This window comes from Lithobates pipiens, unplaced genomic scaffold, assembly GCF_037356315.1.
Source record: "Lithobates pipiens isolate NorthernLeopardFrog02 unplaced genomic scaffold, aLitPip1_a1.2 Scaffold_16, whole genome shotgun sequence".
NCBI classification, from domain to species: domain Eukaryota; kingdom Metazoa; phylum Chordata; class Amphibia; order Anura; family Ranidae; genus Lithobates; species Lithobates pipiens.
Window position 1 is genome coordinate 547,941,201 of NW_027507748.1, and position 16,316 is coordinate 547,957,516.

At 43.8% G+C, this 16,316-nt stretch overlaps 1 protein-coding gene across 5 annotated transcripts in view; it reads right to left on the minus strand.

Annotated features, from left to right (window-relative positions):
• SLC39A5 (solute carrier family 39 member 5) overlaps positions 1 to 16,316 on the minus strand; it is a 162,241-nt gene that overhangs the window by 68,681 nt on the left and 77,244 nt on the right. For all 5 annotated transcript variants that reach the window (XM_077483387.1, XM_077483386.1, XM_077483384.1 and 2 more), the window contains exons 7-8: positions 11,864 to 11,995; positions 4,378 to 4,453 (exon numbers count right to left, since the gene is read on the minus strand). In XM_077483387.1, the coding sequence (XP_077339513.1) occupies positions 4,378 to 4,453; positions 11,864 to 11,995 (208 nt within the window). The remainder of the gene's footprint in view (positions 1 to 4,377; positions 4,454 to 11,863; positions 11,996 to 16,316) is intronic.

Here is a 16,316-nt window from a genome sequence, read left to right on the forward strand (position 1 = left end):
TGCGTGCTTCTTCAAGAACCATTGCAGCTTGGATTGTTCAGGCTATTCAAGAGGCTTATAAAGCTAAGGGTTTGGCTCCTCCAGAGGCGGTGACGGCTCATTCTACCAGGAGCGTTTCAACATCATGGGCGGCTGCTCGTCATGTTTCTCCAGAAGTGATCTGTAAAGCGGCCTCATGGTCATCAATTAATACCTTTATGACACATTATTGTGTTGAGCCGGCTTCTTTATCTTCAGTTAATTTTGGTTTACATGTCTTATCTGTTGACGGTGCCAATTAAACCTTTTTTTCTGTTAACCAGCAATTTCCCACCCGGGTGTGTATGGCTAGTTATTTCCCATACGTAGGCTGCCATGGAGTCTGTCAGGAAAACTGAAAATTTATATCAAATACTTACCGTAATTTTCCTTTCCTGATGGACTCCATGGCAGCAGGAGTTCCCTCCCATTTGCTGGAGTAGGCTAAGTTACGGAACACAGTCTCTGTTCAGAAGCAAATATTTATGGGAGTGGGGTCCTATGAGGTATGAGAGGTGGGATTAACCCATACGTAGGCTGCCATGGAGTCCATTAGGAAAGGAAAATTACGATAAGTATTTGATATAAATTTTCCATTTTTAAATTGATCTGATACACCAGCTATCGACCAAAGTGGCACATAATTGTGAAGTGGAAAGAAAATAACAAAATGGTTTTCATTTTTTTTAAACAAATAAATATCTGAAAAGTGTGACGAACATTTGTATTCAGCCCCCTTTATTCTGATATGCCTAACTAAAATCTAGTGGAACCAATTGCCTTCAGAAGTCACTTAATTAGTAAACAGAGTCCACCTGTGAGCAATTTATCTCAATATAAATACAGCTGTTCTGTGAAGCCCTCAGTGGTTTGCTAGAGAACCTTAGTGGCCAAACAGCATCATGAAGGCCAAATAACACACCAGACAGGTCAGGGATAAAGTTTTGAAGAAGTTTAAAGCGGGGTTAGGTTATAAAAAAAGAATCCAAGCTGTTTAAAGCATGGAGCACTGTTCAATCATCACTACAAAGTGAAGGAAATCTCTAATTTTCAACGGGGTTACTGGAACTAGTGTTCCATTGGAAGATGTTTCCTATATTCCTGTTCAGGTGACAACCCATAATTTGCAATTTTATTTTACATTCACTTTTAGTGAATAATGAGAAATTGTGAGAAAATTTATTGAGAAATGTTCTTTCATTGACTACTGCTGTTCTGCCTGAAGACCTAAAGCCGTTAACTATTGCAGCACCAGAAGTTCAAAAACATGAAGATTACCAGCATCCCTGCAGTGAAGTTTTCTCCAGGATCCAGATACTTGCACAATGCCTAGGTAAGTGATGTAACAAACAGGGTTTTTTTTTTTTAATGTAAACTTCAGCTTTAATATTAACCACTTAACCGATTCAGCCCCGAAATATTTTACCCCCTTCCTGACCACAGCACTTTTAGCGATTCTGCACCACGTCGCTTTAACTGACAATTGCGCAGTCGTGCGACGTTGCACCCAAACAAAATTGACGTGTGTGCCTGCTATCCCCAGCTCTTAAAGGGGACGTACAGGTATGCCCATTTGCCTACCACTGCCATTGTGCCGACGTATATAGGCTTTCGGCAGTCGGCAACTGGTTAAGGACCAAGCCTCTTTCTGAGATTTGTTGTTTACAAGTTAAAAACTGTTTTGTTTTGTTTTTGCTAGAAAATTACTTATAACCCCCAAACATTATAATTTTTTTTTCAAACACCCTAGAGAATACAGTGGCAGTCGTTGCAATACTTTCTGTCGCCCCATATTTGCGCAGCGGTCTTACAAGCTCACTTTTAAAAAAATACACTTTTTTAAATTAAAAAATAAGACATCAGTAAAGTTATCCCAATTTTTTTATATTGTCAAAGATAATGTTACACTGAGTAAATTGACACCCAACATGTCATGCTTCAAAATTGCGCTGCTCGTGGAATGGCGACAAACTTTTACCGTTAAAAATCTCTATAGGCGACGTTTAAAAAATTATACAGGTTGCATGTTTTGAGTTACAGAGGAGGTCGAGGGCTAGAATTATTGCTCTTGCTCTACCAATCGCGGCGATACATCACATGTATGGTTTGAATACCGTTTTAATATGCGGGCGCTACTCATGTATGCATTCGCTTCTGTACGCAAGCTTTGTGGGGCAGGGTGCATTTTAAAAAAAGTTCTTATTTATTTTACTTTTTTTTTTATTATTTTTATACTATTCTTAAAAAAAAAAAAAAAAGTGTCACTTTTATTCTTATTACAAGGATTGTAAACATCCCTTGTAATAGAAAAAAAGCATGACAGGACCTCTTAAATATGAGATCTGGGGTCAAAAAGACCTCAGATCTCATACACCAAAATCCAATAAAAAATAAAAATAAATACATTTTGTCATTTGAAAAAAAAATGTCCCTTTAAGAGCTTTGGGTGGAAGTGACGTTTTGACGCCGCTTCCACCCTGTAATGGTTGGAGACAGGTGGGGGCTATCTCCATACCACACCACATACCATACCGTCGCCGATAAAAGTGATCTTGCGGCGAATCCGCCACAAGGACCACTATGATCAGAAACCGGACCGCCTGCTGAAGAGGATACCGGGGTTATGGCAGCTAGCTGCTGCCATAACAAAGATATCCCTCTTCAAACAGCCGACGTATATCGGTGTGCGGCGGTCCGGAAGTGGTTAACAGGCTTTTTTAATAAATACAAGATGCAACAACTATGTGCAAAGACCCACGACAATCAGATGTGATCTGTTTTATAATCTGATATCTGACTGTGATGAATTTATTGCGCTTTGCAGTCACGATAATAAGATTGGTAGGCAGAGCTTAATGTAATTTTGGTATTCTGTTTTTATAGATTGCAGTAATGCATAACACTGTGTGCAATAAATATATTTTTTTGAATATTAATTCAATTACATCTATTTAACTGGCCATAGAAGCTACATCCACCACAATATTCAAAATCAACCAAGTTTTTAAAATATTGTAATTTTATATTCTCACCAAACTCTAAACTTATTACGCCTACCAAAACCGCAATTCCAAAAAAGTTGAGACACTGTGTAAAATCTACATGAAAAAAGAATGCAATGATTTGTAATTAGATGGTTGATGGATAATGTACTCTACCCTTTATTCTTACTCTATTACCTAAGTTGCTGTGCTAATTACAGTATCTGAAGATTATACAATATTCTAATTAATGTGCACTGTGCTGAGCTAATTTGGAAAGAAGAATGGGCAAAAATGTCCCTCTCTAGATGTGCAGAGCTGGTAGAGACATCCCCAAAAAGTCTTGCAGCTGTAATTGCAGAGAAAAGTGGTTCTACAAAGTATTGACTCAGGAGGGCTGAATACAAATGCACACCACACTTTTCACATATTTGAAATTGAACACCATTTATTATTTTCCTTCCACTTCACAATTATGTGCCACTTTCTGTTTGTCTAGCACATAAAATACCAATAAAATACATTTACAATTTTGGTTGTAACGTGATAAAATTTCAAGGGGTGTGAATACTTTTTCAAGGCACTGTAAAATACAATCTACCAAAATGTGTACTTTTCCTGGGTGTAAACAAAGCTTGCGTGGGTTTCCTTCAGGTACTCTTGTTTCTTGAGATAGGGACCTTAGATTGTAAGCTCCTTGAGGGCAGGGAAAGATGTGAATGTACAACATATGTAAAATGCTGTGTAAGTTGTCAGTACTTATTAAAAATACCTGTAGTAAATAAATAAACAGGCCCTTCAGATCTGCTTTGGATTTTGAGGGGAACCCCATGCCAAAATTTTTCCCAAAAATCCATACCAGAGCCTTATCTTAGCAAGCAGCCTGGCAGGTCAAGCGGGTGCCCCCCCCCCCCTTTCTCCTCCTAAACCATGCCATGCCACGTGCCCTCAACAGGGCCTGGTATGGATGGGGGGATCCCACGCCATATTTTACTGATTTTTTTTTTTTTTTTCCTTGTCGGCAATTCTTGTTTTTACATTCAGCTGTCGGTGGGTAAACCCACCGACAGCTGATGGCTCAACGGTTGGTAAGGAAGAGGCTGCCTTCCCAGTTCCACTTCTTAACAACTAGCTATAAACAGTTTGCTAAAGTGGAAACGAATACAAAATGCATCAAAAATGCATGTCTCAAAACGCACTGCGAAACATGCTTGAAACCCGCATCAACCGCATAGATGTGAACCTAGGGTTAGTCCTAAACTAACCTAGGGTTTGTCATAAACTATGAACACAAAAAAATACATTGTACATTTTTTTAGTTCACATAAACCAAAGCAAGTCTCCTGTTATATAATGTGTTTGGAAGTGTGTTACTTACCAACAGGTTTTCCAAGTTCCCATAACATGGTGGTGCATCCTTCATCCTGAGCAGGCTTTTTCACATGGGGAGGTTTCTAGTGATGGAAAGGCATATAATGTAAATAAATTAATAACTTGCTTACTTAAAGGGAATTACCAGCTCACACCATGTTGTCTGCAAACACAAAAAGGCAAATTTGTCCCTTTGTGGTATACACTTACAGTAACTTAAGCTTGGAGTGAACCGGTTGGAAATATATAAGAAAAGACAGACAACTGCGTTCACCCAGAAAAGAATGATGTTTCCTAAAGATAAACGGTGCATTCTTGTGAAGATGAATCAGAGGGCGTACCTAGGGTCTCCAGCGCCCTTGGCGAGAATCTGTATTGGCGCCACCAGACCCCCCCCCCCCCCTCCATTAAAGAGTTTGAATTTCAGTTGTTTTTTTACATCAATTTTCTTTCATTTTTAATTGTCTGCATATCCATTAAAGAAAATGTTTAGGCTATACAGTCCCTTTTCAATGGTTTTGACTTTTGAAAAAAGATATTGCATATAAGCACATTAGTCAGATAAGATTTAGGATAAACACATGGTATCACATTCAGAAGAAATATAAAACCTTATAAACCTTAATAGGGTTTATATTTGTTCTAATATAACTCATTTTACATTTTTAAAGGTGCTAACAATAATAAAAGATAAGAATCTGTATTCATATTATGCTTATGCTTCATATTGTGCTTAGCTTGGCTATCTAAAATTTCAATGTGACCTCATATCAGAATAGGTCCCTGGTGTGCGCTGGGAAGGGAACAGAGTCATGTGCTTATTACAATGCATCACACTATTCAACTTTTTCTTTTTTTTCATTTTGCAGCTTTTTGAAATGTCAGAAACTGACATATCACTCCTGTTTATGCACTGCCGTACACAGTGTTGTAGTGCGCCAAAAACAGTATAGTAATAAAGAACATCCTATTTTTTTTCCACTTCAGTGGTGTGAACTGAACACATGCCCCACAAAGAAAATTGTCCTGTCTATCCGCTACACATCACAGCTCAACGCAGGGTGGTGTGAATGGGCTTGGTTGGCACTATTGTTTGCATGGACAGCCCATTCATTTTAATGCACTCCCCTACATGTGAAAAACACGGAAAAAAAGTCCCCAGCTCTTTTCTAAAAACCATGCTGCATAAAACGCATTCTGCTGCAGCACCATTCTGTTTAGGATGTGTGTTTGCAGATGCATGGGGGGTGCCATGAACAATTAGTGGCACCCCCACTCAAGTGCAGTGCATTTCCCTGTGTGTTGGGAAAGCATGCGGTTTTGTGGGCTTTCCCAGCACGCGTAGATGTCGATCTAGAATGCATGCTCTATTTAAACCAATAGGTTCCTGGGAATGTCCTGTGTTCTATACAATCAGCAGCACCATAAAACCTGCCACTGTTATTGAACCATCACCTGTTCATATTCTCCTGACAGGGTATGAGTATTAGTGTGACGGTTGCCAAATAATCCAGAATAGACTGTTCGTAAAAAAGAGAAGAAAAAAAATCTTATTTACCCAAATTAAATAAAAAGTGGAATGCTTTTAGATTGTAAGCTCTCCTTGTATGTTATTGTTTTATAACTGTATTGTCTCCCTTTTATTTTCTAAAGTGCTACATAAACTATTGGTGCTATATAAATCCTGTATATTATTAATAATAATAATAATAATAATAATAATGAATGTTCTAGTACAGGGGTAGGCAATGTTTTGAGGACAGTGTGCCGAAAAATTTTTTCAAAGAAATTGAGTGCCGATTTTATAAAAAATTTCAACTTCACATTCTCAATCACTAAAAGGATTTTTTATAAAGTAAATGCTGTAAACTACTTTAGTAGTGAGAAATTAACATCCTGCACTCTCACGCCTCAGATCAGCCACAATTCCTACACCTTCACACCTCAGATCACTGTCCCCCCTGCTCATCTGCCCCACCACTGTAACCCCTTGCTCATCTGCCCCACTGCTGTACCCCCCTGCACATCTGCCCCACCACTGTAACCCCCTGCTCATGTGTTCCACCGATGTAAATCCTTTCTCCTCTGCCCCACTGCTGTAACCCCTGCTTTTCTGTCCCACTGCTAAATCCCCTTCTCATCCCTTCCACCACTGTACCTCCTGCATATCTGCCCCCCCCCCCCACTGTACCCTCTTGTTCTTCTGTCCCACCACTGTAACCCACCTGCTCATCTGCCCCATCAATGTACCCCTTTTCTCATTTGCCCCACCACTTTACCTCCCTGCGCATCTGTTCCACCGCCATATACCCATGCTCTTCTGTCTCACTACTGAATCACCTTCTCATCTGTCTTAACACTGAACCCATCTGCCCCACCAATGTAACCTGCTTTTTCATCTGCCCCACTGCTTTACACCCCCTGCTTTTCTTCCCCAACACTGTACCACCTGCACATCTGTCTCACCTCTGTACCCCCCTGGTCTTCAGCCCCACCTCTATACCTAGGGTTGCCACCTGTCCGGGATTCACCCGGACAGTACGGGTTTTGAATCATGTGTCCGGTTTTCAGTCTCCCTGGATCCCGGACACATGATTCATTCAGATCAGACTGCCAAAGCTGGGGGTCGGGGGAAGGAACGTGGCTAGTGCTTATTAGGGCAGCAGCTGGGGGCTGAGGAAGGAACAGAACTAGTTAAATCAGTCAGCAGAGCACTAAAACTTGTACAGCTGCTCCCGACAATTAAACTATAGTCCCGGTCCCCCTTGTGTATATCAATCCGCCAGGGCATATAATTGCCAGGGGCCGCAGTACAAGGATTACTCCGACGGGACTATTTGATGATTTTCGGGCACAGGTGAAGTAATCCCTGTGCTGCGGTTCCCGGCAATTCCAAGTCCGGGGGATTGATAGAGAAGTGGAGGTCTGGAGCGTGACATAACGAATGCTGCAAGATAAGGATTAACTACTTCTTTTTTTTCCCCAGCTTGATCAGACTCTTGTATCCTGGTTGTTAGATTAGGAGGTGAGGAGTTAATGGGGGTCTTTGCCTTGCTTATCTCTGCTGGTAAGAGGAAGAGGAGGATGTGGGGGGTGCATGGTGGATAAAAACTGAACTCAGGGGCTGCCTGTGTGCATCTGTGAGGATGTGAACCTGGGGCAGGGGGGGGGGAGGCCACACCTGAGAATCACTTAAAGGAGACTAGGAGAGGAGAGCATCATGGGACATGTAGTCCTAAAGATTGGAGGCCCCATTTTCCGCAGGGAGGAGGCTACAGCTCGATCAAGAGAGAGATTGAGAGACTGCAGCCTGGAAAAAAGCTAAGGGAGAGAGTGCTACAGGACAAAGAACGAGGAGTGTGCTGCCCAGCACATCAGAGAGAGAGCCACGCTGTCCAGCACATCAGAGAGAGAGACACGCTGCCCAGCACCACCAGAGAGATGAGCCACGCTGTCCAGCACATCAGAGAGAGAGCCACGCTGCACAGCACCACCAGAGAGAGCGCTACGCTGCCCAGCACCAGAGAGAGAGAGAGAGACTGAGCCACTACCCGGGTACAGACATGCTACACTACTGACCAGAGTCACCCCTGGGGAACCCAGAGTGAGCGATCATCCAGCCGAAGGGATCACTGCTGTAGTTTCGCTGGGTCTGGTAAGAGGGGCTGTTGGCCATTATCCATTATTTTCTTTTTTTTATTGTATTTTTATTGAAAATTTTCCAGAGAGAATATACAAAGGGAAGTACAACAACAAATAATTGTCAGTGTCAACAATGTTACAGACCAAAGGCCAAAGAGCAAGAAAAAGAAATTAAACACAAGGAAAAAAAAATGTAAAGGTCAGGCAATATCAAGTCACAGGCACAGTTAAAGCAGTAATGCATCCAATAACGGGGGGGGACGGGGGGGGAAGAGTCAGGAGGAGAGGGGGGGTGTAGGAAAGGGTCCAATGGGTGGGTAGGCCAGATAGCTCCGTGTCTGCAAGGAAAGCATAGCCAACCACTGGATCTGGGGTACGCTCATTTCCGGGAGGAGCCTATACCAGACTGAGGCATCCTCGGGGAGAGACATATACAGGCGGGGGGGGGTAAGGAAAAACATCAAGTAATCTTTAGGGGGGGGGGGCTGTAGGGAGTCCCGGATTAAGCTGGGAATGGTCCCATAAGTCCCAAACTCGGAAGAACCTAGGTAGTGTGTCATGAATAACAGCGGTAAGGTGCTCCATCCTACGGATCTGCTCCAGAGTTTGTAATATCTGTGGGAGCGTTGGCGGAGACTGCGACAGACATCTGACTGGTATGGCCCGTCTCGCTGCCAGTAGAATATAGCCTAAAAGTTTCTGGACATTGGCAGGCAGGTCAGGAAAGGGTAAGCCTAACAGAAAGTGGATTGGGGTCAGAGGGAGGATGGTGTCGGAAAGTTCATGCAAATATATATGGACAGAGGACCAAAAAGGTTGGATGACCGAACATTCCCAGAAAATGTGAAAAAGAGATCCAATAGCCTTCCGACATCTCCAGCAGAGTGGGGAAACCCGGGATCGTATTTATGTAGGAGCTGTGGGGTGTTTCCGTCCCAAACATTACGTCAATTGTAAAACTCCCGGCGTAGTATACATGCTCACATGTGAATGTGGCTATTATTACGCCAGGAAGACTAGTAACGAGTTCTAGAAAATAATTTATCAACACATTCTCACAATCCAGAAACGTGACCCCGATGTGCCAATTGGTCGTCACATGGCCACGGTACACCCCGAGTCTCTTCCAAGGGTCCTCTTTCTAGCACTGGATAGGTGCATTTTCACCCAAGAGAAGGTGACTTTAATAAGCCCCTCCTCCAGTGTGAACTCAGATGGATCTTTAATTTACAGGTGACTCAATCGCCTGGGTTTAATGAGGCATTCAACTTTAAATCCTTTCTTCCAGGATTTACATCAGGGGTGTGTAAGTTGAATCTGTAAGAATTCTTCCCTTTTTTTTGTTCCTTTTTCATTATGTTATTATTATCATTTATTTTATTATTTGTAAACATGTTACTTGTTACTTCTCCATGTGTCTTCCCGGCCTGTGTCCCTTTCGCTGTCACCCGATGGGTAAGCCCCCCCATGCAGTCTGAGCAGATGATGGAGGATCCATCTATACCTTGGCTTATATGCACTTGGGGGGCTTTTTGATGTGTCTCCGCTACGGTAGATTATGACCTATGCTGAGAATTCCCCCTGCCGGTGACGCTGACATGCGTGGTGCTGTCCCGCCCCTCTGGGCGTGGCCGTGCCGCACACCAACGCATCTGAAAGACATCATGTGCTGATTGATCATCAGCTTATGCATAGCTGATGCTGTGCATTTAAGCAATGCCCTGTGTGTTATGATGAGCTGTCTGTGTACAGCTGATCGCTAAGTGCCACAATTGGTTGTGTTCACTACTCCACAGCTGATCGATGGCATGATTAGAACCACCTCCCCCTTACCCTCCTTTGCAGATGATTGGTGGATGCTGGGACACAGCCGGTATATATGTGCTGACTCACATTTGGTAGTGTCAGTTTGCCGGCTGATGTCCCGACATCCACATCCCACCTGTGAATTTATAGGTAACACTCTGGATATTTTATTACTACCATCCTCACTACCTTCTTTTTCTTTTTCTTCATACAAAATATGCTGGGGAATGTTTAAACATGTGGCAGACCCCCTTGTATTGAAGCTGCAACACTATACACTATATACTTGTATAGTTGTGCATTTAGGGATTCATTTATTTATCAAAAAGCATTTCTCTTTTCCCTTTATATGATTGTTTTCAGAATATGAAACTTCTTCTGCGGCACTTATCTGGCGTCTTTTGTAGATGCGATTTGGTACCTGAGCTGGGGATCCATGTGGAACCACCTTTAGTGTACGGTTATGAGGAGTCGTGCGACCAGCATATACTGTATCATCTGTATTGTTTTTATCGTTTCCAATGAGTCTGATATGTGAGTACCTTTGAGGTGAAAATTGTTTTATAATGGATCATGCGTTGTTTTCTTTTTCTGATATTGCTGTATATCATAATGCCGCCACTATTATACAATTTCTCATTTTTACAGATAAGAAAACAATATCCCAACCTTTCTTTATAATAAACCACCCCTGAAGAAGGAAAATGCACAATAATGCAATCACTTCTGAAACATGTTGGGTTTATGGTTGAATATCCAATCTGCTGACCTTACTGTTGGGGATGGCACTTTGGAATTGCAAGCTTGGTTAATTTTTGATACTTTATATATGTCTACTCATTGATGTATTATTGCAATTTATGATTGTTGGATATCTGTATGCTATATAATAAAAATAATTTTTATTTTTATTGTGTATATTAATAAAGTTGGCAGTTAATATGCCTTTTAATTAATTATCTGATTTATATATACTCCTTTATTCTGCCATATAAAAAGTCCAAAAGGGGCATCTCCCAAATGCAATTGTTGCATATTTTCTATAAACTGTGAAATATACAGAATAGTAGAAGGGCATTTTAGCAGATGGGATGCCATAAGGGTCTGTTCATTTATTTGCTAAAGCTGCCGATACACAATCAGTGATTCAGTCAGTCATTTTTTTTTCTCTTGAAGGGACAAGTTGGAACATTTTCCTTGATTAGCTTGATCGGCCAATTGGCTGCAGCCACATATCAGTGAATACAATGTCCCCGGCAAGGGGATTCCTCCATCCACCTCATTTGTGTGGATGGAGGTACCACAAAATGTACAGTATATGGGCACCTTAAAGTGGTTGTTAAGCCACTCTAACCTGTATACACCCTCAGCACTGCATCCTATTGTGGTATCCCCCTCTGTGTGTGATTTATAAAAATAAATGCTGCAAATACCTAATTTCGCTGCAGAGATTGCAATCACATGACTGGCCAGCTTCCTCCTTTCCTCCTCTGAGAGATGCAGCGGGCGGGGCTGAGATTCCCCTGCTGATGTCAGTCTGGAGGGGAGGAGGAGAGGAGGAGAGAGCTGGCTGGTCATGTGATCGCAATCTCTGCTCTTAAATTAGTTATTTACAGCATTTATATTTATAAATCATTCACAGAGGGGGACACTGCAATAGGAGGCAGTGCTGATGGTGTATACGGGTTAGTGTTATGAGAGCAGCAGGAGGGGGGAGCTGCAGCTCACAGACAGACAGACAGACAGACAGACAGACAGACAGGGAGGGGAGAGGGGAGGAGGACACAGGAGCAGAGAGGAGAGCAGATAGCATGCTGCTGATGGAGGCACGTATACTGACCACGGTGTCTGGTCTCAGCAGCCATGATAAACCATTGTCAGTTTACAGAGGGGTGGGGAGAAAATGGCATGATTAGCCAGGTTTTTTAGGTGTTACAGGGGGCCAAATGACACAGGAATTCACACAAACGCTTTAATACGGAAGTCCTTAAATGTATGTCTAGTTTGAATAATATTTAAAAAGTTATATTTATAAAATCAGTCACCTTATGTCTTCTCTGCTTCAGGAGTCCCAGGAGATTTTCAATAAGGAACAATACATAGATACCTCCAAGCACACACAAACCTTTTAGTACTGGTTCCATATGATGATCAGGCTTTGTGTGATCTTCCTGAGACTGCAGAAATAATTAAATAAAAGTTCATGGACAATATAGGCACAACAGTAAAGTCAAGCCAATCAAAGCACACACTGAACAAGCATACTCCAAAAACAGAGAAATACACATGAGACGTGCATTCATTTTATTTACCACTCTCATCCTACTGCTCTCCTCCCTCCCCCTCTGCCTACCTTCCTATCCACCAACCTTCCTGATATTTCACATCCCTTCCTTCTCCTCCACCTACCTCTGTCATCCTCCACTCTCCTCCCTCATCCCAAGCTCTCCTCCCTCATCCCAAGCTCTCCTCCCTCATCTCAAGCTCACCTCCCTCATCCCAAGCTCACCTCCCTCATCCCAAGCTCACCTCTCTAGTCCCCAACTCACCTCCCTCCCCCTCTATTCACTTCCCTTGTCTTCCACTAACCTCGCTCCTCCTCAAATCATCTCTCTCCTTCTCTACTCACCTCCCTCTTGTTCCATTGTCCTCCACTTACCCCTCTTCTCCTCCATTATACTCCTTACTCAGCTCACCTTCCTTGTGTTCCTTTTACCTTTACTCAGCTCCCTGTAACTCCATTTGGCTCCCTTGTGCTGGACTCGCTCTCCTTCCTCATACCTCTTTTAGTCAGCTCCCAACACCCTATGCCAAAATATTTTACTGTAGCTTGTCTAAGGTAGGGATGTCCAAACTTTTTTCAAAGAGGGCCAGATTTGATGAAGTGAACATGCGCGAGGGCCGATCATTTTGCCTGACATTCTTTGAACCATTAAAATTCGGTCTAAGTGTGTTCTAAGTGTGAGCACTAATACACTTCCCCACAAGAATTCTCTTGCCTTTGTGGCTGTGTGTGTTGAATATTTGAACTCAAGTGTATTATTTGGATACACTGTATTTATTGGTGTATAACACGCACCTTCACTTTAAGAGGGAAGCTTCAGGAAAAAAAAACTTAAAATTTTAAATAAAGAACTGTGAAGCAAAATAAGAGTCAGTGTCCATCTGCAGACCCACAATTGCTAGGAATGCAGCGCCCACCATTGCCAGGAATTCACTCACCACTGCCGGGAATGCTGCCACCATTGCCAGGGATTCACCCGCCATTGCCGGGAATGCAGCCACCATTGCCGGGAATGCAGCCACCATTGCCAGGGATTCACCCGCCATTTGCCGGGAATGCAGCCACCATTGCCGGGAATGCAGCCACCGTTGCCGGGAATGCCGCCACCATTGCCGGGAATGCCGCCACCATTGCCGGGAATGCAGCCACCATTGCCAGGAATGCAGCCACCATTGCCAGGAATGCAGCTCCACAATTGCCAGGAATCCAGCCACCATTACCATCAGTGCAGCCATGGAGGGCAGGACGAGCGCCAAAGACATCTTACAGGAGAATCTCCTGTTTACACAATGGCCTCTTTAAGAGAAAGTCCCGCCTCCTTTGATGGACAGCACAGTCGTCCAATGGCAGAGATGGGACTTCCTATTACAGAGGCTGCCGTGTAAACAGGAAATTCTCCTCCTGTGTGCACGGCACTCGTCCCGCCTCCTCCCTCCAACGCAGCCGGACTATATATCTTTCGTGGCCACAAAAGATATATTATGTTTAAATAACCAGGCGGGCCGCTCAAAACCAGACTGCGGGCCGCGATTGGCCCGCGGGCCGGACTTTGGACATGCCTGGTCTAAGGGCTTGTCCATATCAGATGCATTGTCTTGAATTGTGTACAATTTCAAAGACAAGCATAATGCACAGACAAGAAAATATCCATTGTTGTTAAGAGTCTGCTCATACCCATGTGTTCTATTGAAGTGTGTGTGGAAAAATAGCTGTATTCTGCACTCGAGGTGTGTTGATCTGCAGTTTCCCATTCAAGTTTATTTAAATGGAAACTTTCATATATAACACAACACATCTAAAACATGTCAATTCACAATAAAACAATACACATGGCCACACCTGTTCTGGTGTAAATACCAAGGACCAATCAATAAACAAGAAAGACCATATCAGACCTTCTCCAGGTTTTGATAACTATTATTGTCAACAGATATCTACTCAGATACAGAACAGCCAGGACAGAAGATAGAGTTCTACAAACAGTCACCAATCTCATATTTATTCATTATTACAAGGGAAGGACACATTTGCTCGGCTTTTCTTAGTTTTTGGGGATTTCAAAAATTCTGTAATTCAACCTAACATTTATTTTCAACACTTCTGAAATATGTATACTGCCAATATCTCACAAAGTAGAATCTTTTTAGGAGTATTGGTGGAAGAACTTCATCCACCAATAAAGGAAGCCTCTCTACCATAAATGACCATGAGCTTGATTCCTAAAAGCATTACGTAGGCATTAATATGTAGGTTAGTTTTGCTTTTCAGTTTCCCCCAAGCTGGCCTTTTCAGAAGGGCTTGAGTGTGGAACAACCGTACCTAACAGTAAACCACACTTAGAACCAGAACTCAACCCTCCTATCCTTTACAGCCAAGGGAGCTGCCATCTTAGCTTCTGTTTGATCTACAGTTGCCATGGTGCTACACAGTGTTGCCAACCGCAGTAAATGCCAGTGACAGGAAATGATCGGTGTCACTGTGAAAGTCAATTTCATCTGTGTGTGCCTGTCCATTCTAATCCCTTGCCCTGAGCTAATTACTTACTATATCAAAAATAAAATAAGAAATATGTTTTAACCACTTGCCGACCGCCGCACGACGATATACGTCGGCAGAATGGCACGGGCAGGCATATGGGCGTATATATAAGTCCCTGCCTGCCCGCGGGTGGGGGGCCCGATCGGGCCCCCCCCCGGTGCCTGCGGCGGTCGGCATTCCGTCGAGAGCGATCCGGGATGAGGGGGCGGCCATTCATTCATGGCCACCCCCTCGCGATCGCTCTCGACGAATGGAAATCCCCGGTGACATCACTTCCTCTCCTGTAATGTAAACACAGGAGAGGAAGTGATGTATTCTCTCCTCCGTGTCGGTATTTTTCGTTCCGACACGGAGGAGAGCGGATCAGTAAGTTGCACCAACACTCTACACACACAGTAGAACATGCCAGGCACACTCACACCCCCCCTTTACCCCCCGATCACCCCCCCAATTACCCCTGCCCCCCAGTCACAGTGACACCAATGTCATTTTTTTTTTTTTTTTTTTTTTGCATTGGTGTCATTTGTGACTGTAATAACTGTTAGGGCAGTTAGAGTTAGCCCCCTTTAGTTCTAATGTGCCCCCCTAACCCCCCCCAATAAAGGTTTAACCCCGTGATCACCCCCCGTCGCCAGTGTCACTAAGGCTGGGTTCACATTGCAGCGGTTTATGAGAACGAATGTGATTCGCACCGCACTGCAGTGCAAATCACATCCGATCTCTGTGCGATTCGAGTTCAGCCATTCGCCGCACCCGCCACACCCGCCGCACCCGCCGCAAATTCGCACGGGACCCTTTTTTTGGCCCGCAGCAGAATCGGATCGCATGGGTGTTCACACCATGCGATCCGAGTTTGCAGATCGCACTGCGATATGCGAACTGATCTGGGGGTGTCAGTAACATTTCACTGACACTCCCAGCAGTTCGCATAGGGCAGTGTGAACTGCCGCCGGGAGGCATGCGATGCGGGAACCCGCCGCGGATTCGCGGCGTTTCCGCATCGCTCCAGTGTGAACCCAGCCTAATAAGCGATCATTTTTCTGATCGCCGTATTAGTGTCACAGGTGACGCTAGTTAGGCAGGTAGGTATTTAGGTTCACCGCAGCTTTTTATAGCGCCAGGGACCCCCATATACTACCGCATAAAGCCCCCTGATTGCCCCCTAGTTAACCCTTTCACCAGTGATCACCATATAACTGTTACAGGTGACGCTGGTTGGTTAGTTATTTTTTATAGTTTCAGGGCACCCGCCATTTATTACCTAATAAAGGTTTAACCCCCTGATCACCCGGCGGGTGTCATTTGTGACTAATAACTGTTAGGGCAGTTAGGGTTAGCCCCCTTTAGTTCTAAGGTACCCCCCTAACCCCCCCAATAAAGGTTTAACCCCGTGATCACCCCCCGTCGCCAGTGTCACTAAGGCTGGGTTCACATTGCAGCGGTTTGAGAACGGATGTGATTCGCACCGCACTGCAGTGCAAATCACATCCGATCTCTGTGCGATTCGAGTTCAGCCATTCGCCGCACCCGCCGCACCCGCCGCAAATTCGCACGGGACCCTTTTTTTGGCCCGCAGCAGAATCGGATCGCATGGGTGTTCACACCATGCGATCCGAGTTTGCAGATCGCACTGCGATATGCGAACTGATCTGGGGGTGTCAGTAACATTTCACTGA